General features: G+C 42.2%; 1 protein-coding gene across 2 annotated transcripts in view; it reads left to right on the forward strand.

The window, feature by feature from the left end:
• The first annotated feature begins 430 nt into the window (after positions 1-430).
• The window catches only part of nrxn3b (neurexin 3b), a 348,019-nt gene continuing 320,777 nt past the window's right edge, over positions 431-27,672 (forward strand). For both annotated transcript variants that reach the window (XM_055044125.1, XM_055044126.1), the window contains exons 1-4: positions 431-776; positions 4,602-5,686; positions 13,141-13,158; positions 13,541-13,567. In XM_055044125.1, coding sequence (XP_054900100.1) covers positions 4,990-5,686; positions 13,141-13,158; positions 13,541-13,567 — 742 coding nt within the window. In that variant the 5' untranslated portion in view covers positions 431-776; positions 4,602-4,989. The remainder of the gene's footprint in view (positions 777-4,601; positions 5,687-13,140; positions 13,159-13,540; positions 13,568-27,672) is intronic.

Consider the following 27,672-nt stretch of genomic DNA (forward strand, 5'->3'; position numbering starts at 1 on the left):
AGCCGCCGTGGCGCGAGGCATTCCTCCCGCGTGGAAGCCGCAGCGCGAGGAACCGTTTCCTCATTTCCTCGATTCCTCACTTCCTGCCGAGTCCGTCCGAACGGCTCTCGGTAGAAGTCAAACCTCGAGCATTTTGCCACTCCTTACGAACTCGGCACATGCTCACGAGGCCAAAGGTCCGTGTTCGTGTCTGTTTTTGTTTTAAAATCCCGTTTAATTTTTTTCTTTTGTCTTTTTTGTTTGTTTTTTGTTTTGTTTGCTAATTTGCCTTGAGGGCTAACTTCCTGTGTTATCCCTACAACTGGAGTGATTTCCCCCTCCCACCCCTCCACCACCAGCCTCTCTCTCTCTCTCTCTCTCTCTCTCTCTCTCTCTCTCTCTCTCTCTCTCTCTCTCTCTCTCTCTCTCCGTCGTGCTGAGTGATGTGGTAGAAGGCGGGTCAGTGTGGAGAAATCCTGGGGCCCGTCGGCAGAACAGCGCCGAGCCGAGCCGAACCGAGCCGAGCGGAGCGACGCGCGTCCACTGATCCGGAGGAGAGGAGAGAGGAGACAGGAGGACCGCTGCCCGTGCTTGTATTTCCTCCCCCCTCACTTCCACTGTTCCACTCAATCAAAGAGCATCTGCGGCTTTTTTTTTCTTTCTTTCTTTCACTGGGAAAGAGGAAAATATATATAGGCTATATATATGCGAATGGAATTCTGCTCTGGAATAATCTGATTTTATTTATTCTTTTTTTAAAAAAATTTGGTTTGTTTTACACTCCGGAGTCGAAAGCGGTAAGAAAATATTCTTATTTCTTCTTCTTCTTTTCTCATCTAATTTATTTATTTGAATGGACACTTGTCGTATTTCTTCCAACTAAAATGAAACGTCAGCGAATATGTATTATTATCATTATTTATTTTTTTGTTTGTTTCCCCCCTCACGCGTATTTTGGGGCTGATTTGGGCGCAATAAGAGAAAGCTTCGGGTCACAGTTTTGACGTCTCCAAACTGCGGCTTGATTTGACTAGAAATCCTCCGAACGCCGTCACGGCGAAAGCGAAGCAAAGCGGCCGAGGCGGAAAGTTTCGGCTGAGCGATGGGTCGGGTCTGACGCGAAGACACCGACGACCGACTGGAGTTGATTTTGCAAATGGGTTCTGGCAGCGACGGTCTCCTTGCGGGAATTACGCATCTGGGTTCGCGGAGCTGAACTGTGCATCCCGCAGTCTGCGGAGCGGCGGTCAGGCTGCCACCGTGCGAGGAACCGAGGGAGAGCTGGTGGGAGAAAAAAAAAAACATCGTGATCGGGACATGGCTTCTGGGTTTTTTGTCTTATTAAGTTATTTTTTTTCTCCTTTGGTGCGTTTGAAATTTAAACGATGCATCCTTTATCGGACAGCTGGAAAGCTGTATTTCACTTTATTCCGGTGTTGGATGATCCACCTAATTTGGTTCTGAGCTTCCTGTAGATCACAGGTTTCAAACTCCAGTCCTTGCGGTGGGGTGGAGGGGGCCTCCCCTGCACGGCCCTGCAACTTTTCGATGCGCCTCTTTCTGCACCAAAAGAGGTGCATTTTTCTGTCAATAGAATGATTAGGTAATTAAGGCTCTGGAGAACTGATCTATACTAGGAGGAGGTAACTAAGTCATTTCATTCCAGGGTTTTGTACCTGTGGCACATCTAAAAACTGTGGCCCTTGAGGCTCTTGAAGTTCACTTCATTTGGAAGGTTTCTCCAAGATGCTAACTTTAGCTTAGCCATTGGCTAGTCATGGTACTCTCAAAGTTCTTGCAAATTGTTTAGTTTTCTGTGTTGAAATAAACAAAAATAATGTTCTTTTAACTATGCTTTTTTCAGTGTTTTTTTTTTCAAATTGAAAAAAAGGAAAACCCCAGATAAAGTGAACAAAACAAAGACATAAATGGGTAAAGTGGGACTGTAAAAAACTAATCCCCAAATAAAACATCTCCCTTCTGTCTTATTTGTGCCACATTTATTTGATTAAGCAGGTCCAACACATGTGGACGTGACCCGTCAGGCCCATTAGCTTATAGCATAGACTGGTGCCTTGCTTTGACTGACCAGTGGACCCACCGGGTTCGGACCCGCTCCTAACGACGCACACTCGTGTCTGCTGTGACTGATGTCGGATTAAATCGTCGCTCCAGGCTGACGTGTGTGATAGACGGGAAGTTCAGCGAGAAACAGAGGGAGGAAGTAGGAGCAGGCAGTGGGGGTGGTCTCCTTTGCGTCGGGGGAGACTCGACTGCATTACAAAACATGTCAATAAATCTGCTGCAGTTCCAATGCATCATTTATTGCCAGTGTGTGACAGTACCCATGCAGGTCATCTCATATCCTTGTGCTATTTAATAATTCAATGTGTATATCTAGGAAAATATGTTCTTGTGCCAGCAGAGTTGTGACAAACCGGGCCTCCCCATCGCTGAGAATTGAGCATGACAAAAAAGGACAGCAATGCCAGTGGATTGAGAAATGGAGCAAGGAGGATGATGGAGAAGGGGATAAAAATCATGTTTTTGTCTCGTTGGGAATGCATTTCTCTTCCTAAATGACATCAAACTAAATTTCTCCCAGCAGCTAATTTCTGCCCTCTGCAGTGACGAGGTTAGCCAAAGGGCATCTTTCACAAAAACCCTGGAAGAGTGTCAGTAAAATATGTCGTATTCAATTGGTGTTTAAGCCACATCAAGGCTTGTTTGTCTTAGCCTACAGGTTTGCCAACAGGCTTGCACCTTTTTTAAATTTATTTAGTTAAATTAAAAATCCATTTGCAAAAATGTCATAGGTGCATACACTATATGGCTAGCTTTAAAAGGAAAAAAAAAGTTCATATCCTTGAACTTCTCCACATATATATATTTTTTTGATATCATGACCACAAAGACGCAATGCATTTAATTTGGACCAATGAAAAGTGAACTATTGTTAGGAAGTGGAAGGAAATGTTAAACATTTTCAGTCGTGCCTTCATCTCGCTTACTATGCACAACTGGGCTTTCAAATGTAGAATACAAATATGAAAGTTTGTTTATGTAATGTGACAAAATCTGAAACATTTTAGGGAGTGCAAATCAGGTATACACAAACAAATCTTCAGCGCTTCAGTTAAAAGAAGACAGATACCATACAACGGCAATGTAGGTGTTCTCTGTAAATTGATGGGATATCTCATGACCCAGACCGGTATTACACACATTGAGTCATGTTGATTGAGCAGAGGCTTGGCTTGTTAGTATACCAAACTGCCTTCTCAGATATCATACAACTTCACCTATTCAAGAGATCCAGCACCTAACCTTCCCATCCCATGTCCACATACTGCATCCATGCCTTGTCCTCATAGTGGGCCGGACTAACACGGCAGTGCTGGGGATTATTTTTCCAAGCAGAACCTTTTAACCTCTCATCGAGTCTCTTTTTAAGACAAAGACAATCATCCATTTAGTCAGCCCAGCGTCGTCAGAAACAGAGCTGCACTAAGACACACATGCGAGCACGCATGCGGTGCATTAACATAGGTATCGGTTACCTGAATTCAATAGCTCGCCTGCTGCAGCAAGATTAACTATTCAGGGCAGGTGGTTAAAGGGCCTATTGTGTTTCCTGGTTCTGTGCTGCTGTCATGATTGCACAATGCATTTGTCTGGTTGGCAGCCCACTGCCAAAACAATTGCAAGGGCAAAGGGCTGGAAGAGTACACACACATATAAGGTTTCACCTTGTACATCATTTGTAGCTCTGCTGAGCAAAATTAAACAGAAGTGTATAAGTGGAGCTGCAGCAAGCGAAGATTGTGTCCTAGTTGATATGCTTTGACAGTCTTCCTCGGTGATGGAAATGATTTAGATATCTATTTACCAAGAGAACAAGTGGGATTCAAACATGAAATGTCCCCCCACCTACCTCGATCCATCCTTACATCTTTCTGGATTTGTGTTTGTGGCTGTAATCCCTCAAAGGCATGCAAATGGGAGAAATCGAGAGAGAAAGACTGGAGGTGGATAATTAGTCATACTAATCAGAATCTCAGCAGCCCCTTGCAGATAGCAGCCTAACATTTGAAGGTGAACGTGTGTTCGGCTTCAGCTCAGCGGCTTTCCAGTGGTCAGGAAGTCAACGGCGGCGGTCTCCGAGATTATTTTTTTTGCTTGCATCACTCATGGATAAGTTAATCGAGAAATCAGATCTCGGATCAAGTTGAAACCGCCGAGATGATCTTCAGTTGAAGAGAGCAATTGGAAGACGTGGCACCTTGCAAAGACGGCTCATGAGATCTTTATGGGAGTTATTAGTGGGTGTTTAGTTGCTTGTAGGCATAAAACGTCAGATTTGCATTGGATGGATGGATGCAGTATCTTGTCTGTCTAGCCCAAAGGGATGATTTATGCTTGCATTCCACTAAATGCGACTTTTATCATGACTACATACTTTAGAGCTGAATCAAAACTCCCAGTATGCATTACAAACGATCTGTGTGTTGCATAAATCAGATATCCATCCATGTGGGAATAGTCTGTTGCAAGATGATAGAGTATGATAGAGTTCTGTTCAAAGAAATGTATTCATACGCTATTTTCTTTCCCCCCACCAGGTCTGTCCAAGTTGTTTTTAAAGCTGAGTACCAAATCATGGGGATTGAAACTGGGCCAACGCTGATTGTTCCATGCTTCAAAGCAGGAAGTCAGTTCAAAGGCCTAACTCTAAATCATCAGACACAGCTCTGAATCACCGACGTCATCATCGCACGTTCACCCTTTTTTTTATACATATATCCCACCTTAGACTTGGCTGGACAAGATCAAGAGTCAATCTATTATCAACATTAGATCTTAAAGCAAAGAATCTTTAAGTGACCTATGTGGAATATAAGAGTCAGCAGGTAAACGCTGGAGCTAAACTGTAGCCAAATGGTTCCATCACTTTGAGGATTTATCCCCAAATTCCAACTCTTCTTTTTGACACCCTTTGGTTTTTGTACAATGAATCCCTACGGCCTTCGTGGGCATTTTTGTCTACTGCTAAGTACCCTGCTAAGCCTGAGCGCAGGCTTGGAGTTTACCGGTTCTCAAGGCCAGTGGGCTCGCTACGTGCGCTGGGATGCAAGCTCCAGGGGCGACCTGACGTTTCAGTTCAAGACCTCGCAATCGGACGGCCTGCTGCTCTACTTCGACGACGGCGGATACTGTGACTTCTTGCTGCTCGCCCTGTCCGAGGGCAAGCTCCAGCTCCACGTCAGCATCGACTGCGCCGAGACCACCATCACCTCGGACAAGCCGGTCAACGACAGCCGCTGGCACTTCGCTGCCATCAACAGGGAGAACCTGTGGACTGGCTTGGCCGTGGACGGTCAGAGCAAGACGGGCGAGGTGCGTCCCCAGCGGCAGTTCATGAAGATCGTCAGCGACCTCTTTCTCGGGGGGCTTCCGAGGGATATCCGCATGGCCGCCATCACCCTGCCCTCGGTCCGCGAGCTTCCGCCGTTCAAAGGGATTATCACCAACCTCAGTTACGGGAGTAAGTTGCCCACGTTGGTCAATAGCCAGAAGGTCCGTCTGGAGATGATGGGCCTCTGCACAGAGAACCCCTGCGAGAACGGCGGGATCTGCTCACTGGCAGATGGAGAAGTCTACTGCGACTGCTCCAAAACTGGATATGTAGGTCGATACTGCACGGAAGGTAAGAGGGCTGGCTTCGTTGTTTTCTGTGTCGAGCAATAAATATTGATTAAGGCCTTTGTGAAAAATTCAAAAGGGGTTTCTTTCAAATATAGAACTGACCTAATACAAGGTTTGTGTTTTTATTCCAGAGTCTAAGAGAGAGAGAAGAAATCTCATTATTCATTTTTTGTTTGTTTTTGCATATATTCTTAACCATCTCCCATCATGTGGCTTAGACCTCAAAGTATTTTTGCTACATCATAAATCTCAATAGAAGCTTCTGGAATTAGATGTAATCTGCATAACTGCATCGCCTTTCACCTAATGTGATCTGTGCCACAACCACTCTTCATTTATAAAGTGCCTTGGAAAAAAAAAAAAAAAAATCTGCATTGTTTGCAGCGATGCCTTCCCAAATCAGCATAATTTCTATCAAGCCAGGGCAGCTCTGCGTTTGAAATATTTAATGCAGATCTTGCAGGACTTGGGAGTCTGAATATTTCTTTGTGGGCTGTTGCACATACAGCACAGCAACTCTCAGTATTTCACGTGGGAGTTAAATTGGAGGTGATGGGCTCAGCATTTCCTCTCCCTTCACAGTTATTACATTTGATGAGGCAGCTGTGGATACGCTATTAGCTGATGTGACTAAAATTACCACTCTAAGTTCTTTCTCCTGTTTATTTTTTCCTCCCCCTTCATTAAATGTGTTCAGATTTGGCAAGGTGATGCGGAGGCCTCCAGGTATATACAAAGTGTGGACAAGAAACAACATCACCTATTTTTGCTCTGCTTCTGGGCCAAGGCCATCTCTTCTTTTGGGAGTGTAATGAGATGCACCTCTTTGACAGTATTTGATGATTTAGACATTAAAGCCTTCCTTCTTTCTTGCACATTATCTCAAATCGCCCAGTGACAGTAAAACACACATAAAACTGCTTTCTCTTGTTTTATGACACCACTACTTCTGCGTAAAGGTTACTTCATGTTACCTTAATCTTTCTGAACGCTCCACTGCTGAAACTTTGAGAGGATAACCATCTGATTCAAGGAATAAGTTCCTCCATTTTTTTTTTAAAGTCATACCATTTGCATTTTCATACATGCGGAGCATTTCAAAAATGTATTTAAACCCCTTGATCTTGTTCATGTTGTGCGTATTTCTACAAACATTAGTGTACGTCACCAGGATTTTATGTGACAAATCAGCATGTAAATGTGTTGCCTGCATTTACAGGCAACACATTTAGTCCCCTTTACTTTGATACCCCGCAGTCACATCGAAGTGAAACTGGTAACAATACAGTAGTGTAATCTCAGCATAGTTTCAACTGTTTTGTGGAGACCTTAAAGGTTTGCTAGAGAACACTGGAGAATAAATAGCACCATGAAGACCAGGTCCAAAGGTGAATTGTGAAGAAGTTTGCAGAAATGTTACTGTATAAAAAGTATCTGAAATGCTGAATATCTCTTAGTGTATCAGTCAATCTTTGGATTAAACCCAGACATACATCATAACCTTTTAGTGGTCATTAAGGAAGAATAAAAATAATAAAAAAAGAAAGTCATTTTTGAAACAAAGTTATAAGAAATGTCATTTTTCTTGGTTCAGTGAGACCAAAAGTAATTTTTTGTTTTGCCTCAGAATTTGAGGGGCAAAAATAAATGTCACGGCACATCACCCAACAGTGAAATATGGCGGCAGCTGCATCTGTAGTTGAAAATATTCTAGAAACTACCAATGAGTCGAGACTGGAGTTTCACCTGCCAGCAGCGCAACACCTCAAAAAAATATACGCACAGATACAATGGAAGGGCTTAGATGAAGGTCCATCACATAAAACTCCTATAAAACTGAACATTAAAGTTTGTATGATTTGGCTAAAACATGAACAAGGTTAAGGGTTGTTTGCAAATCTCCTTTAGAGATCTACATCAATCAATCAAATTTTATTTGTATAGCACATTTCAGCTACAAGACATTTCAAAGTGCTTTACATCATAAACACAAAACACAAAGGCATGCAACATAGAATAAAATACCAAGTGTTTTTTTTTCTTTTTTCTTTCTTCCTAAAACAATTTCATAAAACCAATTCACTCTAACCTTGCACCTTTCTTTACTTTTAAGGATTGTAGATTGTGTGAACAGACCCATTTTGACAACCCTCCACTGTTGACCCACTTCCTGTGTGTCTGAATCAGACTGACATGGGTCAGAGATGACTCCACTTTGCCAAAAAAAAAAAAAAAAATCAGAGGAATGCTCACTGAACACTTGCGCTATTTCGAACTGTATCCAATATGGGGAAGACGTTGAAATTTGCTATTTCTCTCAATGGTTTCTGTTATGTTTGGCTTCCTAATATGTTCCAATGTTTGGTGCTAAAAATGAAGCTGTTCTGAGCTTAAATCTCCAGCACACGCCTGTGGCATTGTTCAGGACAGCACACGATGTGCTGGTTGCGGAGCAGCCAAGCGAACTGAGTGGACTTGACCTCTTTTTCGCTTCATCCCATTTGCTCACTGTCGGAGCTGAAGAGTCAACAGAGAAGTAGCTAGGTGGTCCATTTGTCTGAGAGCTGATGGGGGGAACCGTGACATCTTTGTGTAAAAACAACACAGGTTTTTAAGAGGGCACTTTACGACTCAGGCCAAATAATAGCTTACAAGAACGGGAGGAGGGGAGAAAAGGCTGTCATTTCGCTGCCTGAGGGCAGAGGAAGTGTGACGAGTAAATTCAGCGACAGTGCCTTGTAACCTAATTTGTCCCAGGAGGTCAGCCGTTGGGCTCCGGTTTGCCTCCTTCTCCGTCAACTGTTTTGAAATCTCCTTCCATTTTGCTGCGGCTTCAATGGAAAAACGATTGAGAGGCAGGATGGGGGGACAAGTGTGCACACGCTTCATCCAACTGCTGCTCTTCCCTACTTCGCCATTAACTGATGTGGCTGATTGTTGATTATGCCGCGGAGACGCAGAACTATAATTAGAGAGATAATGAGAACAGAGACGGCCAATTTGCCTGGAAAATGACTGCGCAAACACCACCATCGATTTCGGGCTGTCTGTTGGCAAATAAGCTGCAGTTCTTTTATTATCATGGCCACATGTCTTCGAGTGGCAAAGCACTTGTTGTTCGAGCAATGCTCGACTGAATGGAGCGATTTTGGAGGGCAATTTAGCAGCGACTGCGTTCCAACCATTTGGTCGCAGCAACATACGACCGACCGCTTAGCACACCTGTCTACATCGGTAGACTGCAGACTGAATAACGAGCAACGCGTGCAATCTGTCAAACCTGTGAATATTTACGTGTTGCATTATTATGCAGTGTGGTCCTGCACTCAAACGCGTTGCATTCAGTGGCGTACGTGCGATTACATGCATCAACGCGGACGAGGCCCTCTAGCCACTCGTTAAAGCGGGCAGATGGTTGACCGACTGACTGAGCAGACTGGGCCTTGAAAGCATTTCGCCAGCCGCACTCCTAATAGTAGCCCACTGGCCTGGCGGAGGAACGTGAGGGAGGAGTGAGCTGAATTACCATCTGAGATGAAACATGACAAAATTGGAGGATTAAAAAAAGGGAAGCGGGGTGAAACCTGTTGGTGCTGCTCGGCTCGAGAAACGGATCGGCTCACTTTATGGTCATTAAAAATGATCCTGTGAAGAAAGATGAGATATTTTATCCAAACTAGTCGACGTGGTCACAGAACATCTTTTTTTTTTTAGTGTTTCCTCCGGTTGGGTCAGGATGTCTCTTTTTAAATTGTTATTGTCCGTCATTGATGTGCGATGTTTGAGAGACAAATTCACCATTTCTTCACTGTTTTAACTTCAGTGCTTTTCAAATGCACTTTTTACATTCTGTCATGCTGTGCCCTTAAAACGGTTACCGGAGTCACCAAAGGATGAGTTTTTCAGCTAGCCAGTTGCCACCCCAACTGAGAGCCTTCTCTTCATATGGCAGATCCTTCTAAATATGGCAGTCTTTTAAAAATCAGAATAAAATACGTGGGAATTTGAGTTCTCCCATGACAAAAAGTGAAGGTTAAGGGGTATCATTTTGCACAGTAAAGTTTTTTTCTTTGTTTTTAAAACTTATCTTTTTCCAAATCCAATGCTTTGTAGATAAACTAGCCACCTGGTAGTTCAGCCTGATTTTGGGTGGTTCATTTTTGTTCACAGCATTTTGACAGCTCTGAATACCTTTGAGGTACAAAAAGGGCTGCATAAGGTCAAAGCTGGTAAGAGCTACACTGGCCCGCATAACACAGACGTAAAATGATCACCTTTTTCATATTTCTCAGAAATCCGCACCTTGCATTTACAATGAAGCACTTAGGGCTGCATATGTTTAAAACAAACAAACAAAAAAAGACACTGTGCAGTGACTTGACAGAAGGGTCTATAATTGAAGACCAAAAAAAAAAAACGCTAAACTGTTAAGTAAGTGCTGAACTAGTGCCTTTGGGCTTAGCTATGGGGATTAATAAACAGACATGGAAAAAATGACAGTTGCAATAATCTTACTATAAAAGTAGGTCAGGGCGGGAAAAAAAAAAAAATGCCGCAGGGACTTGCCTGATTCCAGTGCAGAGGGCATTTGTGTGTAGCGCCCGAGCTGAAAATTATGTTTGGATTTGAGTAGCGAAGCTGCTGGTAAAATAGAGCAGGGGATTACGCCTGGACCACATGTCCTCCGCAGCACATTGGCTTGTTCTCAGTGCTGCCGCATCAAGAGCGAGGGTTTAATCTACATAGAAAAGTTGGCAATTTAACAAGCGAGCAGTATGTGCATATTTATAGGTGAACGCATCCGCCATGTCAGAAGAAACCTGCTGAGTCAGGCACGTCATTTCGGCGCTTCAAAGCTGGTAGCTTAAGTTTGAACAGCGCTGCTGTCCATCAGCTGGACACTCCCCTGCTCCTCACATCACCCTCTCTCTCAAGCTTGGTCCTTTTTTTTTTATCCCCCTTTCTCAATGTCATCCATCTTGTATTGGATGCATTTTAGCTGTGAACTTTCTCTAATCTAGAGACAAAACTATACGTAATTGCTCAAATATCTACGTGTATCCCAACTAACATTCCGATTAATGTGTCGTGGCAAGCCACAGAGAACCTGGCAAGAACTCTGACTGATTTGTTGGCCAGTTCAGAATTTCTAAGGATTATCTGAACTGATTGGTTTCTTGGCAACGACCCGAAATTTAGACATAGTCAGTAAATTTTCAGTAACTTTGAAGGCAGTACCATGCCATAAGATTAATGTCATCCTTCTGTTTTCATTCATTAAATTGGGTTAATTGATGCCCAACTGTGTTCATGTTTCAACAACCCTACACCAGAAGATCCTGGAAAACCAGTCGTTTCTCACAGTGACGCAAAATTTAGATCTTCAGTTGACTGAAAAGGGCGGTGAAGGAGAAATGAATGCACACCTTCCCAGAGTTGCTGTTTTGATGTGAACAGGTCTTCTGCTTGAGGAAACGCCAAAGGGTCTCCATAGGGTCAAAGGTTAGAGGAGAATGGTGACCAGACCGTGAGCTTCTCCCCTTTATGCCCATAGTAGCCAATGACACAGTTGTATCCTTGCAGCATGAGATGCTGCTTTGTGATGCATGAAGATGAATTTGCTACTGTAGGTACGGCTCTTCTTTTTGAACCATGAAAGAAAGTGGTCTGTCAGAAAGTCCATGTACTTTGCTGAGGTCATTTTCACACCTTTGGGGATTTTGAAGGGGGCCGATCAGCTCTCTCTCTCCCCATGATTTTGGCCCAAGTCGATGGAGAGGCACCAGCAGCTTCAAATAATGCTGCTTTGTAAGGGCATTTTAACAGCTGCTCTCTTAATCCAATGAATTTATCTAACAGAAAGCTTCCTCATTATGCCTTTATCTGTAAAAACCCAACTTTGTTCTGAATCAGCCACAAATCTCTTAACAGTACGATGATAAAGCTTCAGTGTTCATTAAATATCTAATGTTTTCATACCTTGTCATACGGCTCTACACTATCTGATGTTTTTCGTCAGCACAGATCCTTTCTCTTTCCCATATTGCTTGAAAACTGTGGCCCTAACAATTTGGAGATTTTTTAATAGCTTTCCTTTAATTGAGCTCAGCAGACAAACTGATCAATCCAGCTCTCTGAAATTAATTATAGTGATTCAAAGAGCCCTGACACACAATACCATCTATAAATTTAATAGCACAACAAAAACTTTAATCTTTATGACACTTAAATCCAATTTACATAATAATTTGGAACACAGTGTAGATTCTGCCAGAGGGTAAAGGTGAACTGCATAAAGCAGATGGGTTATTAAGAAAGACTGCCATATTTGTGGGATAACTCACAGTTTTTTTCATCGTTTGACTTTGCCCGTGCCTTGTGTATGTTATTTTTCCTCTTCATTAAGCATTTTCTGACTGATGTGGTATAGGTTAATTTGTGCTGACAGGCAGGAGCCAAGGTTTGAACATCACTGTCAGCAGCCGAGAGGAAAGGTCTGAAAGGAAGATTGCCAGAGCTGGATGAACAAAGTCATAGTTGGCTGCTTGAAGAACAGGTTGCCAAGGGACGTTGTACTTAGGTTTCCATGCTACAGAGATGAATAAAGATGAATTTGGATTTGGGCCTTCAGGGTGTTACTGCTTCATGCAACAGAACCGCCTCTCTATCGCCCCGGATTTACACTGCATGCGTCTCCGCTCTGCTGCGCACTTCACTGGAAGATGTTCCTGATTTAGAACACAGACACCGGTGTGTCCCTAACTGTCAGGTTGACAGTTTCCATGAGTTTATTGAAAAGTCATCCTCAGGTCAGACCCTGATGAGCATTTCGGCCATTAGCAAAGAGGGCTAATGTCGTTTTTTTGTTTGTTTTGGTTTTTTTGTCTTGCTTAAAATGCTGTTCTGTCTACAACAATATGTATCATACAAGTGAGCATTCCTCTGAGAAACTATAAAGTTGGCACAAATGATGAAACCACAAGCATTGGAGTGAAGGTGGAAATGTTGAAGTGGAGGCAAAAACGCAACATGGGTCTGAAAAAGGGCATCTTGAGATCCACAAACCTCACAACTCCATAAATCCTCAACAGCATGGATTTATGTCTCTTTTCAAGGGTGTGCGGGAATCTGTGCGATACAAGATGTAAAACATTACAGTACGATCACATCGAATGTGAAATGCATTATACAGAAACTAATGTGAATCTGGCTCCCTAAGCGGACGGGACAGATGGAAATGTTGGTGTTTCTCTTTACAGGGTTTTTCATGAAAGTAGTTAATTAAATCGGGCATGTCAAGGCGCACATCTTTGTTCCTTACATGATGTTCCGGTGATTAATAAGTGTGGTATGTTTTGCATGTTAGACCCACATGCAAACCCAGCTGCAGTGTGACGCTAACGCATTGCTTCTCTCTGCCTTTCTCTCTTGTTTTTCCTTGCGACAATCAAGCAGCAGTCCAGAGAAAACCAGGTGAGTCTCAAGAGGAATTAGTCAGAACCTTCAGTTAAAAAATAGTAACAGTTCATGTTGTGCTCTGTTAATTATTTATGTGCTTACCTGTAAAGGCGAGCAAAAAAAAAAATCCCAGAAAAACAGCAAGCGAAATGCCAAAGTATGTAGTGAACGATTTCTACAGCTACCTCATTTAAGTGCTGCCACAGTTAGTCATTTCTGCGCTTTGACTAAAGAGAAAAAAAGCTTTCAGAAGCACTTTTTTGCAAAGCTTTGATATTTGTGTGATAGTCATGGTTTGCCGTCTTGCAAAGCATGTTTAGTGGCAATACAAGTGTCGTATTGGTGTGCTGACTTTTCTCTCTCTGTACCCCGTCTGTCTGGTTTTTCCCTCTTCAAGAACTCGCGCACCTGAAGGCAGACCAAGGTACTCTCTTCTTTTTTTTTTTTTTTTTTTTTTAGTCAGGATCTCCATTGTTTTTCCATCACTCCCCTACTGGCTTAGTTTTGGGGGGGACGTGGGAGGGATTCACTCTGTGTGCCTCCTAGCTGTCCGTGCACATTTGTGTGCTGGACGTCACCCACCGCAACCGCAGAGAAGTGGTGGGGGACATTTTGGTGTGTTTGCGTGTGTGTGCGTGTTAGTGTGTGTTGCTAAGGAGGAGCTGCATGACTCCATGGCATGTCCTACGTCTCACCTCCATCTGTATCTCTCGTTCTTTGTACTACATAGCTGTGTAATTGTCTCAGTTCCGCAGCAAATGTGCACTGACGCTGTTCAGAGTTTTTGGGGAGGAAGAAAGAAAATGACTGTAATTTGAGGGGACGGTTTACACTCGGCCAAAAACTCACATTGAAATTACAGAACAGGATGTGTCATTGGCAAGTACAAAGAGAACCGAGTGTCGCTATTTACAGGGTTTTTATATTCTGTTTGACTAAGCTGCTGTTTAATATGTAAACTTAAAGAACCTGCAGTGTTACTGGAGTCGCCGAAGAATGACTGTTTCAGCTAGAGCAGTGCTTGTCAAACATCATAATCACCACTTCTGTAAATAGTACAGAGTACTTTAAATAACACAGTCGGGGGATTTCAAAACAGAGGTTCAACAGGACTTGGAGTTTTGAAGTTTGTCGTTTTATAAAGATAGAAAATAAAACGGCTTCTATTGACAACAAATGTTTAGTTGAATCATTACTCCAAAGTTGAAAGTTTTGGACATAAATTTCACGAGAAGGTCAACAGACATCAAAACTCCCAAGTGGGGGAAACTGAAGGCATTTCACAATTACAACCTCAAAATCCAATTTGGCTTGCATGACTTTGAAAACCGGTTTTATGGCATTGCATCCAATTAAATCTATTACGCCACCACGTTGCATTTTTAGCTTTTTTGGGGTCATTTTTTAAAACAGATTCTCAATTTCCTTGTGCAGAAATAACATCCCCAGTGGTTTGAAGGATGAACATTGGTTATCTTTTTCAAGACTTACCTGAAAACTCACTGTTCCTATTCCTTTTGAGCTCTGATCCTCATTTGGGTTGCATGACTCAGAAAAAATGAAGGATTATGATCATTACCTCCGGTCTAACACTAAGTTACCTCTCAGTGTTAGAAGTGCTTTATTGAGGACACATGAACACATTTTATCAAGGTATATAATGGATGGAATATTACTGTGGTAATCTCTTACTGGCCCAGACCCAGTTGGCACAAGGTGGCAACTAGGCTTTATGCAATCTAAACATCTAAACATATAGAGGAAAGAAATGGTAAAACTCTGACATGTTTTTGTGTGCATGTTTTTTCCTCTTCTTTGCCATTTGCATGATTGTCATCAACCCTTTTGCACGCAAGCATCATTTGGCTGTGTACCGGATTAAGACGAAAGCTAAACCCTGCTTTTTATTGTCTCTCTCTCTCTTGTGCTTTTCCTGGGATCTCTCTTCCTACTTTAATCTCCATGGATTCTTTCTCCAAAATCTGTAGGTAGAAACAAAGGTACAGCAACATTGTTTTTTTTTTTTCTTCTTCTTACAGCTCTTTTATGTGAGATATGAGAACAGTGTGTGTTTGCGTGTGTTACTCCATCTCTCTGTTAAATTTGTGCTAGCCCCTCGTTAATCATTCATGATGTCTGTTCATTAAATGAAGTCAGATGCTCCTGTGTGGATTATTTTTCATTTTTTGGAGGAAAAAGTAAAATCAAGGGAGCTGATGTGCACCGAGTGACTGAAGGCAGTCGCTTGCAGATGGAAGAAATACAGAGTTGGTGCTCGAGACTAAATGATTTTCCCTCATAAATACCAAATTGCAATGTACAATGATGAGAGCGAGCCCTGGACTGGAATGTTTAATGGATTCCAAACACTAGATATTAATAATGGAGCGTGTGCATGCAGATTTAACGTCCATTCATACGTTATGTGTGCGTTGGAGAAAAGATGACTTCCGAATTTGATCTGACAGTCGTTTAAATTGGGCCATTGTGGCAGTCGTTGTGGTTTGCAGCTGCGCGTACGATTCCCCCATTATTCTTTTATTGCCACCATGCTGTTTGTGTCCTGTTGCCGCGTTGTGTGCGTGCCTGTGTAGGACCTGAGTCTGCATGCGCGCCAACCATAGCTTGTTCGTTTTAAAGAAAGTTCTGTTCCTCTGACGAGCAGGTGTAGTGGGTGGACAGATGCTTATTTTTAAACCTGATGTTTTCCGCCGCTGCACCTGTTCACGCTTCCAGCATACCTACATAAAATCATTATGTAGGTGTGCCTGATTTTAAGATGAATCACACATGTTTGCATAGTTTGCTTTGCAGCGGTTTGATTCCATTTTTATCAAAGACGGAAATGTCTTTCTGTTTGTCGTGTAATTTAAGCTGCTACAGTTGGTATGACATGTTGATTAGTGCAAGTTCCTGTTGTTTGGTCCAGAAAGAGTGTTTTTCCTATTGTTCTGAATATTGCAATTTCTTTGAAGAAAAAAAAAAGAGCCTTTCATATATGATTTACAAAATGTCAGTCAATATTAACCCGAGGAGGTCAAAATTAAGCGTTTCTTTCAGTTTAGGCTCCGTTTGACCAAAACTGGTCAGCATACATTCATTAAACTTTTCTGTTTGTATCATCAAAAACAATTTCACAAAATCAACATTAAAAATTTCGGACTGCAGACCCATTTCTAATGAGACGCGGTAGCCCAGCAGCATTCCAGATCATATGAAATAGAAAGACCACTTTAAAAAGCGAGGCTGTTCACAAGGAAACTGTAAAAACTAAAGCTGGTTTTGTTTAAAACCAAGTAAAAGTTTGCAACAAGCTGAATCATAACCAAAATCTCTAATTGAACTCTAAATAGGTGGAAAAAAAACTTTTTGTTTGCAGCTGATAACAAAGGGTTAGCTAACCCTAACCCTAGCAGTTAGCTAGCTGGAAAAGCTAACTCTTCCAGCTATCACAAACTGCTTCCAGCTAGCTTGCATTATTCTCACCAATTTTCTTTGTTTTTTTCTACTTTTTTGTCCTCATTATCTTAAAGTTACCAACGATTTACCCTACACACCACCAGTCAAGTTACCAGAAATTGCGCTCTGCCCTTGATCGACTCTAGCTAATGATCTGCAGGTAAAATACTGAAGAACGTTTTGTTTTTTATTCTTTATTAACACTCACCATTCTTTTAAGCTAAACAAAAAGATGATGATTCACCTTTATACATAAATCATAATGTTTTTGTAAATTCAATTCAATTATCATATGAAATACAAAGTTGCACTTTCTTACAATAGCTCCTTGTTACATTACACACAGTCAAAGTCAGAAAAAAGCAACACGCTCTTTGCAGATTTTCACTGAATCTCCCTGAGCTAACTGTATTGCCTTCACATCAGGTTTAAATAATAAAAGAAACTGGGTTAGAACCAAAATAGACGCCCCTACACTCATCTCACATCAGCATATTAGGTAGCAACATGCTGATCGTTTGTAGTGAAGAGTCGTACAGTGGTTCAGTCATTAGTTTTATTACATAACATGACAACAAGGTCCCAGCGTTATTACGTGATTTCCCTTCTTTCACAGTGCGGGTCCGTGGGGGTTTCCTCCATGTGCTCCAGTTTCCTGCAGCTGTCCAAGGACATGCAAATTCAATCCAACAGCAATGGGACGCTAAGTGAATCCTAGGTGTAGATGTTAATGATTCCCCTTCATCTGTATTGAACCTTCGATAATCCTTGAATAGAATGCAGAGAACAAAATATGACTGATCCATAAAATGGGAATTTGAATTAATTACAGGACCTTTGATTGGGACTAAAATGAGACGTTTAAAAAAAAGTGGGGTGAGGAGGTGCTGTGGGTATGCTTTACTCTCTGTCCAATTAGATTAATGTCTCCATTGTGTTTAAGTATTATAAATGGCCCAGCAGTCAGAGAGAACAATTACTGAGAGAATTGGGGAGAAGAATTAAAAGTGAAATACAGACAGAGATTGAGACAGAAGGTCAAAAGAAGCAAGGAAAAAAAAACTCGACGAAAAGACGATGCAAGAACTTCACCTGCTTCTTTGAGGACACATATTTCTGACAGAATATATGGGGCACCTTGTCGTCCCTGCTCTAAAATCTGGGCCCCGTACTCCAAGCTGGCCGTCAGCCATCTTAGGAGAAACTTTTGGTCCGTGACAATGAAAGAGGACCCCATTGTTTTTGGCCCTGAGATGCATAGTTTAGCTATCCAGAAAACTTTTCGTAAGCCGTGGCAGCGAACCAGGGACTTTGCTCCAGTTACCAACATTGGTCCAGTTAGCATCACATTACGCTAAAGCCTGCTGTTGTCGCTTTCAGGGCTATTTTTGTATGTATTTCCTGATTGTGCAACTCTATTTGAGATGCATTCTCATGTACAAATTGACCATTTTCTACCAATAAACACTGGGGAGGTACATGAAACTGAAAATAGAATACACAAGTGAAATACATGTAGAGAGGGTGTAAGTACCAATTTGTAACCCCATTTACAAATGTGGTCATATCGTTGTGTGTTATCCAGATAATGAGGTCCCCTTGTAATGTAGCAATATATATAAAATTCCCTTCTCACCCACCGCAGGTGGTTCTTATCCTCTGAGCTCGGGTCCTCTACCAGAGGCCTGGGAGCTTGAGGGTTTTGCGCAGTATCTTGGCTGTGCCAAGGACTGCACATTTCTGGACTGAGATGTCTGATGTTGTTCCTGGGATCTGTTGTAGCCATTGATCCAGTTTGGGGGTTACTGCCCCGAGGGCCCCGATGACCACAGGCACCACTGTGGTCTTCACCTTCCAGGCCCTCTCCAGTTCTTCCCTGAGGCCCTGGTATTTCTCCAGTTTCTCGCGCTCCTTTTTCCTGATGTTGCAATCACTTGGTATTGCTACATCTACCACAACGGCTTTCCTCTGATTTTTATCCACTACGACAATGTCTGGTTGGTTCGCCATTACCATTTTGTCTGTCTGGATCTGGAAGTCCCACAGGATCTTAGCTCTGGTGTTCTCTACCACCTTTGGGGTGTTTCCCACTTTGATCTCGGGGTTTCCAGTCCATATTCTGCACAGATGTTTCTGTACACAATGCCTGCCACTTGGTTATGTCGCTCCATGTACGCTTTCCCTGCCAGTATCTTGCACCCTGCTGTGATGTGCTGGACTGTCTCAGGGGCCTCCTTGCACAACCTACACCTTGGGTCTTGTCTGGTGTGGTAGATCTGGGCCTCTATTGCTCTGGTGTTTAGGGCCTGTTCCTGGGCGGCCAGGATGAGGGCCTCTGTGCTGTCCTTGAGTCCAGCTTTTTCCAGCCATTGGTAGGATTTACTGATATCAGCCACTTGGGTTATTTGCTGGTGGTACATCCCATGTAGGGGCTTGTCCTCCCATGATGGTATCTCTGGCACCTCAACCTCCGTTCCCTGTTGTCTGAGACATTCACTGAGCACATTGTCTGTTGAGGCTTTGTCCCTGATGTATTTATGGATCTTAGTTGTTTCGTCCTGGACAGTGGTTCTCACACTCACTAGTCCTCTGCCTCCGTCCTTGCGACTCGTGTACAGTCTCAGGGTGCTGGATTTGGGATGGAACCCTCCATGCATGGTTAGTAGCTTTCTAGTGTTAATATCTGTGGCTTTTATCTCCTCCTTTGGCCAGCTAATTATTCCAGCAGGGTATCTGATTACTGGCAGGGCATAGCTGTTTATCGCACTGATTTTGTTCTTGCCATTGAGCTGGCTTCTCAGGACTTGCCTTATTCGTTGGAGGTATTTAGCTGTGGCTCCTTTCCTTGTGGCCTCATCGAGGTTGCCATTTGCTTGTGGTATACCTAGGTACTTGTAACTGTCCTCTATGTCTGCTATTGTTCCTTGTGGGAGTGAGACTCCTTCTGTGCGGATCACCTTCCCCCTCTTTGTGATCAGCCGACCACACTTCTCTAGTCCGAATGACATCCCAATGTCAGTGCTGTAGATCCTGGTGGTGTGGATCAGTGAGTCGATGTCTCGCTCACTCTTGGCATACAGCTTGATGTCATCCATGTAGAGGAGGTGACTGATGTTGGCCCCATTTTTGAGTCGGTATCCGTAGCCAGTCTTGTTGATAATTTGGCTGAGGGGGTTCAGGCCTATGCAGAACAGTAGCGGGGACAGAGCATCTCCTTGGTATATGCCACATTTGATGGACACTTGTGCAAGTGGTTTGCAGTTGGCTTCAAGGGTGGTTTTCCACAGCTTCATCGAGTTTGCAATGAAGGCTCTCAGAATCCTGTTGATGTTATACATCTGTAGGCATTCAATGATCCAAGTATGCGGCATTGAGTCATAGGCTTTCTTGTAATCGATCCAAGCCATGCACAGGTTGGTGTGTCGGGTTTTGCAGTCTCGGGCAACTGTGCGGTCTACGAGGAGTTGGTGTTTGGCTCCTCTGGTATTTACACCGATACCCTTCTGTGCCGTGCTCATGTGTTTATCCATGTGTTTGCTTATCTTGGCCGCTATGATGCCTGACATGAGCTTCCAGGTTGTGGAGAGGCAGGTTATTGGTCGGTAGTTGGGTGGGACTGGACCCTTTGATGGATCCTTCAGTTAACCATTCAGGGTGAGTCCCACTTTGTAGCAGCTGGTTCATTTGGGCTGCCATTCGCTCATGGAGAGCAGTGAGTTTCTTTAGCCAGTAGGCATGGATCATGTCAGGCCCTGGTGCTGTCCAATTTTTCATGCCTGAGAGTCTTTCTTGAACATCTGTCACAGTGATGGTTACCGGGGCTTGCTCAGGGAGGTTGCTGTGGTCCTCTCGTAGAGAGATCAGCCACTGTGCATTGCTGTTGTGGGACGCCTCCCTTTCCCATATGCCTTTCCAGTATTGTTCAGTCTCCAGCCTTGGTGGGTCTGCTCTGTTGTTATTACCCTGCCATTGAGAGTACACCTTAGCTGGTTGAGTGGAGAAGAGCCGGTTAATCCTTCTGGATTCATTCTCCCTTGTGTATCTCTTTAGGCGGCTGGCCAAGGCTTGGAGCCTCTGTTTGGCAGTCTCGAGTGCTTCAGGTATGGGCATCTGGCTGTACTTTCTGGGTACTGGTCTTTTCATTGTACCCTTGTGGAGCTCTGACAGTTGGCTCACTTCCCTCCTTGTTACCTTGATTTTAGCCTCTAACCGTCTTTTCCATGGTGGGTATTGGGTCTCATGGTTGCTCTTATAGCCAAGTATCTCAAGGATCACTGATGCTGAGTTGTAGATCAGCTCATTGGTTTCTGTTATGGTGTTGGTAGGGATCGTTCTCAAGGCTGCATTCACATTCTCGATGAGGCTTTCTGATGGGACTTCACTCAGCCGTTGTAATTGGCGCCGAGGAGGTCTGGTCATGATTCGGGTCATGATTCTCTCTCTCAGGTCAGCAGCTGTCTCGTTCAGCTCTGTTTCGCTCATTGGGGCCGTGTATCCCCTCACTGGGTGGGGACTTGTAGTTAAGTCCCCACAGTTCTGACATCCGGGTTCCTCCCTTTTGCCGTAGCATTTGTGTTGTATCTCGTCAATCTCAAGTTGTGATAGCAGTTGCCGTTTGCGGATGTTGGAACACTGAGCTACTAGTTGTTTAGCGCTTAGTGTTGACTGGGGATGTCGAAGTAACCAATCCTTCCCCAGTTTTTTCATGTAACCCCTCTGACTAGGGTTACTTGAGTAGTAGCATTCCAACAGATCCACATTTTCATCTCTCGCCCATTTCCGTCTTGTTCCAGTAGCCCATTTGTCATCAAGGTGCTCTGGTTCCCCAACACCTGACGCAGACCTTGTTTGGCCGGGCGACGTCTGAGCCGGCATGTTATGCAACTTAGTATCTCTCATGGTATGAGGTAGGCAGTAGCTTGAAGGGTCTTGCCTAAGGACCCAGACTGGATTCGAACCCTGCCCTCTCGGGTGATATACTGATGCCTTATGTATTGAGCTATCCAGTCAGCTATATATATATATATATATATATATATATATATAATATATATATATATATATATATATATATATATATATATATATATATATATATATATGTATTATAGATGCACAATTTGGGACTTATGGGGCACATTTCCAATCACCAGTTATGTAAGGTTCAGCTTACATCAACGCTGTTTTAACCATGATCATAAATAAACAAAATGTTAGTTTTCTATTTGTAAATGTAAAATTTAAATATCAACAACTATGAGCAGCCTTATTCTGAATCAGATTATATAAATACAGTAAGATATTTCATCATTAGCTCATTGTGGGATAGAGAGAACTCATGGCAAATCAAAACATGTTGCAGTTTGTTGTTCTTTTTTACAAGAATTTCTTTTTTTTTTCTTGATTTTGCACACCATATCAAGATCTTCATCAGTTTATGAAGAGAATCTGTTTTGATGCTATTTGTATATTGTAACTTGGGTGCTAAAATTTCCTTCTGTCGTGACTGAAGAATAATAATCTAAAGGAGGAATCATATTGTGTGTTTGAGAGAGCAGCCAGTTTTACACAGCTCTGCAGTCTATGTTCAATAGACTCCGGAGACGCTTAATTGCGATACTTCCAAAAGACTCTTATTTTAAATCCAGCATTTTCTATGGCAGAATTGAGTGTATCAAAAGAAAATCAAAAAAACTACTTAGATGTTTCACTGTTTTTTTTTTACTATTTTTACATCCTGAATTCAATTCTTTGTCTGGTTTCCACTCTAGATGCTTCTGAAACCTATTTTCTAAGTGCTGTTTACAAAGATTCAGGTGGGCAGTGAACCCCATCATTATAATGGTTGTCAGTTTTCTTTCTAAAACTAAATGGCTTCCCATGTTGGCAGAGGGTAATCAGATCCATCAGCTTGTTAGAGAAAAACCACTTAGCTCGACAGAAGGCACAATGACGCGCACTTTTGTTTGCCTTCGTCGAACTTCAATTATTACAGGGTTTATGAAGAGTGGAGTCAAATTTTGTTCTGCTGAAAAGCAAAACTTTGCTCTCAGCAAAGAGAAAAGAACATCAGCGATCTGTATAATCGGCACGACCGTCGAATGTCATGAATGTGAACAAAGAATCCAAATATTTCTCATTTTTCATGCATTCTATGTTTATTCTAAACAATACATACATTTGTTTATAATTTAAAAAATAAAATAAAATAAAAAAAAGAAGGTGGTTGCTGGATTTTTCTGTCACAAATGTCGATGTGGAATATCAATAGAAAATACTATCGAGAAATGTGAATATTTTCATTCTAATGCAATCTGAAGATCTGACAATGTAAGTGTCAGATGTGCTAAGACCTTGGAAGCGCCTCACCTGTGCCGCCTTCGGCCACCTTCGTTCTGCGAGGCTTTGATGTGATGTGACAAGGTGACATTCTCAAGGTCTCGGCACAAGTTGGGATTCAGACCAGCAGACGCTGCCTCCCTCTGTACCGCCACGTGTTGGAGGTGTTATGTAAATTCAGCTCATGGGTTTATGTGAACGAGACTTTGGCTACTTTTTTCAGGGGGGAAGCTAGAATTTTCTTTCTTTAAAGAATTAATGTATCACAAATCACACACTGTTTTTTAAAATTAGTATTTGTTGTATGACTAGTCAATTGCTGGTTTTATGCTTAATTCTAACATAATCTTACCGAGTGAATCAAAAAAAAAAAAAAACTTAAATGATCCCTCTTAGTGTTTTGACAGCTAGAATAAGGATTTCATAAATTGCAATTTGAGTATATCCAGACTCGCTGAACCTTCAAAGCGAGGTAAAGAGAAAGCCGTCTAGAAGCAAATATCACCATAATGAGTTGTGACCGTCACAGTGTACAAATTGTCACAACTTGTCTGCAGGAGCGTTTTGTAGTTGTTATGTGTGTGTTTGTTCAATTTTAAGTGAAAGGTGAATTGCTAGACAAGCTCTTTGGCTGCACTTCATGTACAGGCATTCAGTATGGGGAAGTAAGTCAGTGAAGTTTCTGCATTAGGTTGTAGGAGATGAAGACATTTTATGATTATTGGGTCTTAGCTTTTGTGTTTGAGTAACGGAGAGGGAGTGCAATTTCTCCAACAACCGAAATGTTGCTGAAAACATCACTAGTTTTCTTCCCATGCTGCAGCAAAGCATGTCCTCCTGCTGTACATTTAGATGGTGTTCATTAGGCTGGAACAGCTCAACTCAAATGTCAGCGCTGAAACTGGAAGGCAGTCTGCAGGCCCCCCTGACAGCATTCTGCGATGGCTTTCCTCAAGTCAGAGAAACATGATCTAAAAAGCTCAGCAATGCAGAAAATGTAAAGTCCAACATTTGTAAGCTGTGATATTTTTGTCCTTTTATACTTTGCCTTCCCATGTGTTGGTGGTGATAGCAAACCCCAATTGAATTTTACTTGGGAGCAAGTAAAAAGTACTGCTACATTAGCACACCTTAATGTGATGCTGGTTTCCGTTGTGCTGCGCTGACGTCTTTGTGCTGTACACGCCCGAGAAATGATCCTATCCTGTAATGAAACTGTATGGCAAGAGAAGTACTGCATTGCCACATTTTCTGTGGTCCACTTCAGGATTGGAGGGGCAAGATATACAGGTAGGGAAGAGTCCAAGAGTAGTATATCTGCATGAAAGCTCAGTACTGGGAACTTACTCACCACTTCTGGAGACACTCTTCCTAATTAGCTCCTCAAAGTCTGGCCACAAAGTTCTCATAGACACAATTTTTGCTTTCTGGCACTTATTCTGTCCCTTCCCCTCCCTCCCTTCATCCCTCCATTTCTCCGCATAGATATATATTCTCTTCCTTGCTGTCACCCCTTCTCTGACTCCTTCGACTATTCATCTCTGTCTGCCTCAGGATTCGTGCTGCAGTAGCCTTCCTCTCTCACTCTCTCCTCCTCCGTCCTCTTTCTTCTCTCTCCAGTTCAAAGCTCTGTGGACATCATGAGGCTCACATCACAGTCAGGCTCAAGAAAGGAATGCTCACTGCCTGTCCAGAGATACTGGCATGCTTCAAGGGGATTTGTGAACAGCTCGGTCCACACTGCTCACAGCTTTTGGTTGGTTTGATAGACTTGGATAGAACTTTGTCAGAGACTCTCTGACAGCTTACTGATCTTGGGATCTTGGTTGTTAAACAGTTTCAGCGTTGTTTATACAGATTTGTTGCTCATAGTTTCGGTAACAGTTGGAAGTTTTCTCGCTCCTTGTCATCTCGCGACCACATGTAGATTCAGATCTTATGAGACAGACCAACACAAAGTACCGCGTAGTTATGAAGTGGAACAAAAGGGATTTATGTTTTTTTTTTTTTTTGACAGTTTCACAAATGGAAAATCTGAAAAGTATGGTGTATTTTTACTCTAACATCCCTAAATAAAAAGTAGCCTCCATGTGTGTAATTTAATTTCAGCATGAGTCCAGCAGGAGTCCAGGAAACTGGTTACCGAATAAAGATGTGGATACGTTTTAAGCGAGGTCATATTATAAAACAATCTCCCCAGCTTTGACCATCTTATGAAGCACTGTTCAATCATCTGAAAATGGAAAGGATTGCAAAAAATGACAGTCCACCTAAACTGACAGGCCAACAATAAATGGCTTCTTTAGAGCTTTATCAAGTCCAAGGACTCCGATCAGTCATGTACCTGTTCATGAACTGATGATGTTACGCTACACTGAAGGAAAGGAAAAGCCCAAGATAACTCTGGAAGACCTGCAGCAAGGACAGAGAGAAATCCCATTCCTTGGATAATTGTAAAAATATTCTATGGAGTACTCGATTACTACAATATTCTTTTGCACTGCCCTAAATCTGACATTTATGAAAAACTGACTAAATTGAAGTAATTAGGAAAAGAAATTATATTGAGAATTGCAAATTCTCGTACTGGGAATTATGAATCAGATACAAAATGTAAAAAAAAAAAAACTGATTTGAAAGCTAGACTAAATTGAAAAATTGGTTTCTGGATCAAAAATTGTTTGTGAATTGAATCGAGACCCTAAAATCCAAATGCTGTCGGCGAAAAAATGTCAACGCTGAATATGACGCAAACCTGAGGGCCACAGAAAGCAAATACTATACTATTTCATCATTTTTGTTGATTATTGTAAACAACTTTCTGTTGGTCTGACCCATAAAATCAAGTGAAAGTACATTGAAAGTTATTTTAGCGTGATAAAACATGAACAAATTTGCAAAGAACATACAATATTTATTCTGCTGTTTAAAAAATGCAGATGTGTGTTAAATTAGACTTGCATTGAATTTATTTGGGGGGATTTTTTTTTTTTTTTTTTTGCTCTAAAATGTGTAGTTTTAATCTCTCCATTATGCAGTTTTGTGCTGTTGAAAAGACAACAGTTGCAGTGCCAAAACTGGAGCTTTTTTTGGTGCTCATGTGTATCAAGTCCAAAACAATTCACCAGTGAAATATAATAAAACATTGATCTGAGCCCAAATGCAGTGTGAGGGTGAGTTTACACATAAAACACTGATGTCTGCAATTTTCAGAATAGTCCCACGGTGCCTTTCAGTACTTCATCGACTGGAGTGGCTGAATGAGAATTATTTGTCTTGTTGTGTTGTGACGCTTGAGTATGTGTTTATCAGGGCAGTGAGGTTCAGGGGTGAAAATTTATGGAGTGGGGGGTGAAGAAAGAACACGGTTGGAAAGGTGTCTTCAGATGTTGGCGAACCTCTACTTATGTTTGTGTGAGACTATGGATTTGCTGCTTTTAGCAAACACTTTGAAAATCTTGCAACGAATTGCATATGTCTTGAGTAACTCTGGTAGCCAGGTATTGACAGGCAGTGAGCATTTCCAAAAAAAAGATATCCCCGCTGTCCTGGCGTTGATTTAGCTCATTTTTTTGCAAATGGCAAAAGACAAAGTTTATACTTTGCGTGTTAGTTGTATTTATAACAACTTGGTAAGGTTCAGACTTTAAGTTGGTAAAGTTGGCCACATACCCTGGCAGTATGTTGAACAAAGGGGATTTCAGTGACTTTAAATGTTTCAGTGGATATTGGCGCCAGCAGACCCAACTACACCAGAAACCAGTGACTTGCTGGAGTTCTCCATGATTAACACTGCTAGTGAAAAATAGCTGCGTGGATGTAAAGTCATTGTCTGTGTAAACGTAGGAAGACTGTTCTGAGATGGTAGAGAGGCAACAGTAACTCACGTAGATATTACAGCCACAGCATGCAGAACATGTTTAGATTGATAAAAGCTTATAACTCTCTGAATACTAAACCCGATATTTATATAGAATGGATAATTAACTTCAATAAATGTAGAGATCTCAGGAAATGGCAGGTACGGGCTTTACGAATGCTGCAGCAGAAACGAACGTGATCGCATGCCAACTGTAGTATGTGGGAACGTTAAGGCTGGGGATTCCAAAAACGATGTCAATGCACATTCTTACCCTCTGTAAAGTCTGCTTATTGACAACATGACACTTTTTTTTCTTTCTTTTTTCTTTTTTTTGCACTTTATGTGGCCTGCTATAATCTATACTCTTCTCCTCCAATCTCACTCAGAGCTGCTGACCTCTGAGATCAACCGAGCAAAACTGATTCCCTCTTTTTTACGGATCATGAGTGCGTCAGTGGTTACGCAACCCAGGCAGGGGGAGAGAGAGGGAGAGAAGAGAACATGCAAATATGTTGCCAACATATTTGTCTGTGCTTACTTGCATGACCTCACTGAAAGATTATTGTTACTGGTAAATAATCTAGCTCACTGGATATAGGATACTTCCATTGGTTGGATACCCATAAAATGCACATATACTGTAAGACTTGCTCACAGCGTGACATGTCTAGACGTACGCGTCCTGAAAATATAAATAAATGTAAATCCCGTTTCTTTTAATGTCATCCTTATTTCAGGGGCTGTCGGGGGGAGTTTGGCGGGGGGAGACAATAAAGTAACAATGGCGCGCATTTGTCAAGAATTTCAGGAACGCTGCTTTGTCTTTGAAGTGCCTTAAACCTTGAGTGGGATTTTCTGAGCAGAAGTAG

Source organism: Poeciliopsis prolifica, unplaced genomic scaffold, assembly GCF_027474105.1.
Source record: "Poeciliopsis prolifica strain line A6 unplaced genomic scaffold, Auburn_PproV2 SCAFFOLD020, whole genome shotgun sequence".
Classification (NCBI taxonomy): Eukaryota; Metazoa; Chordata; class Actinopteri; order Cyprinodontiformes; family Poeciliidae; genus Poeciliopsis; species Poeciliopsis prolifica.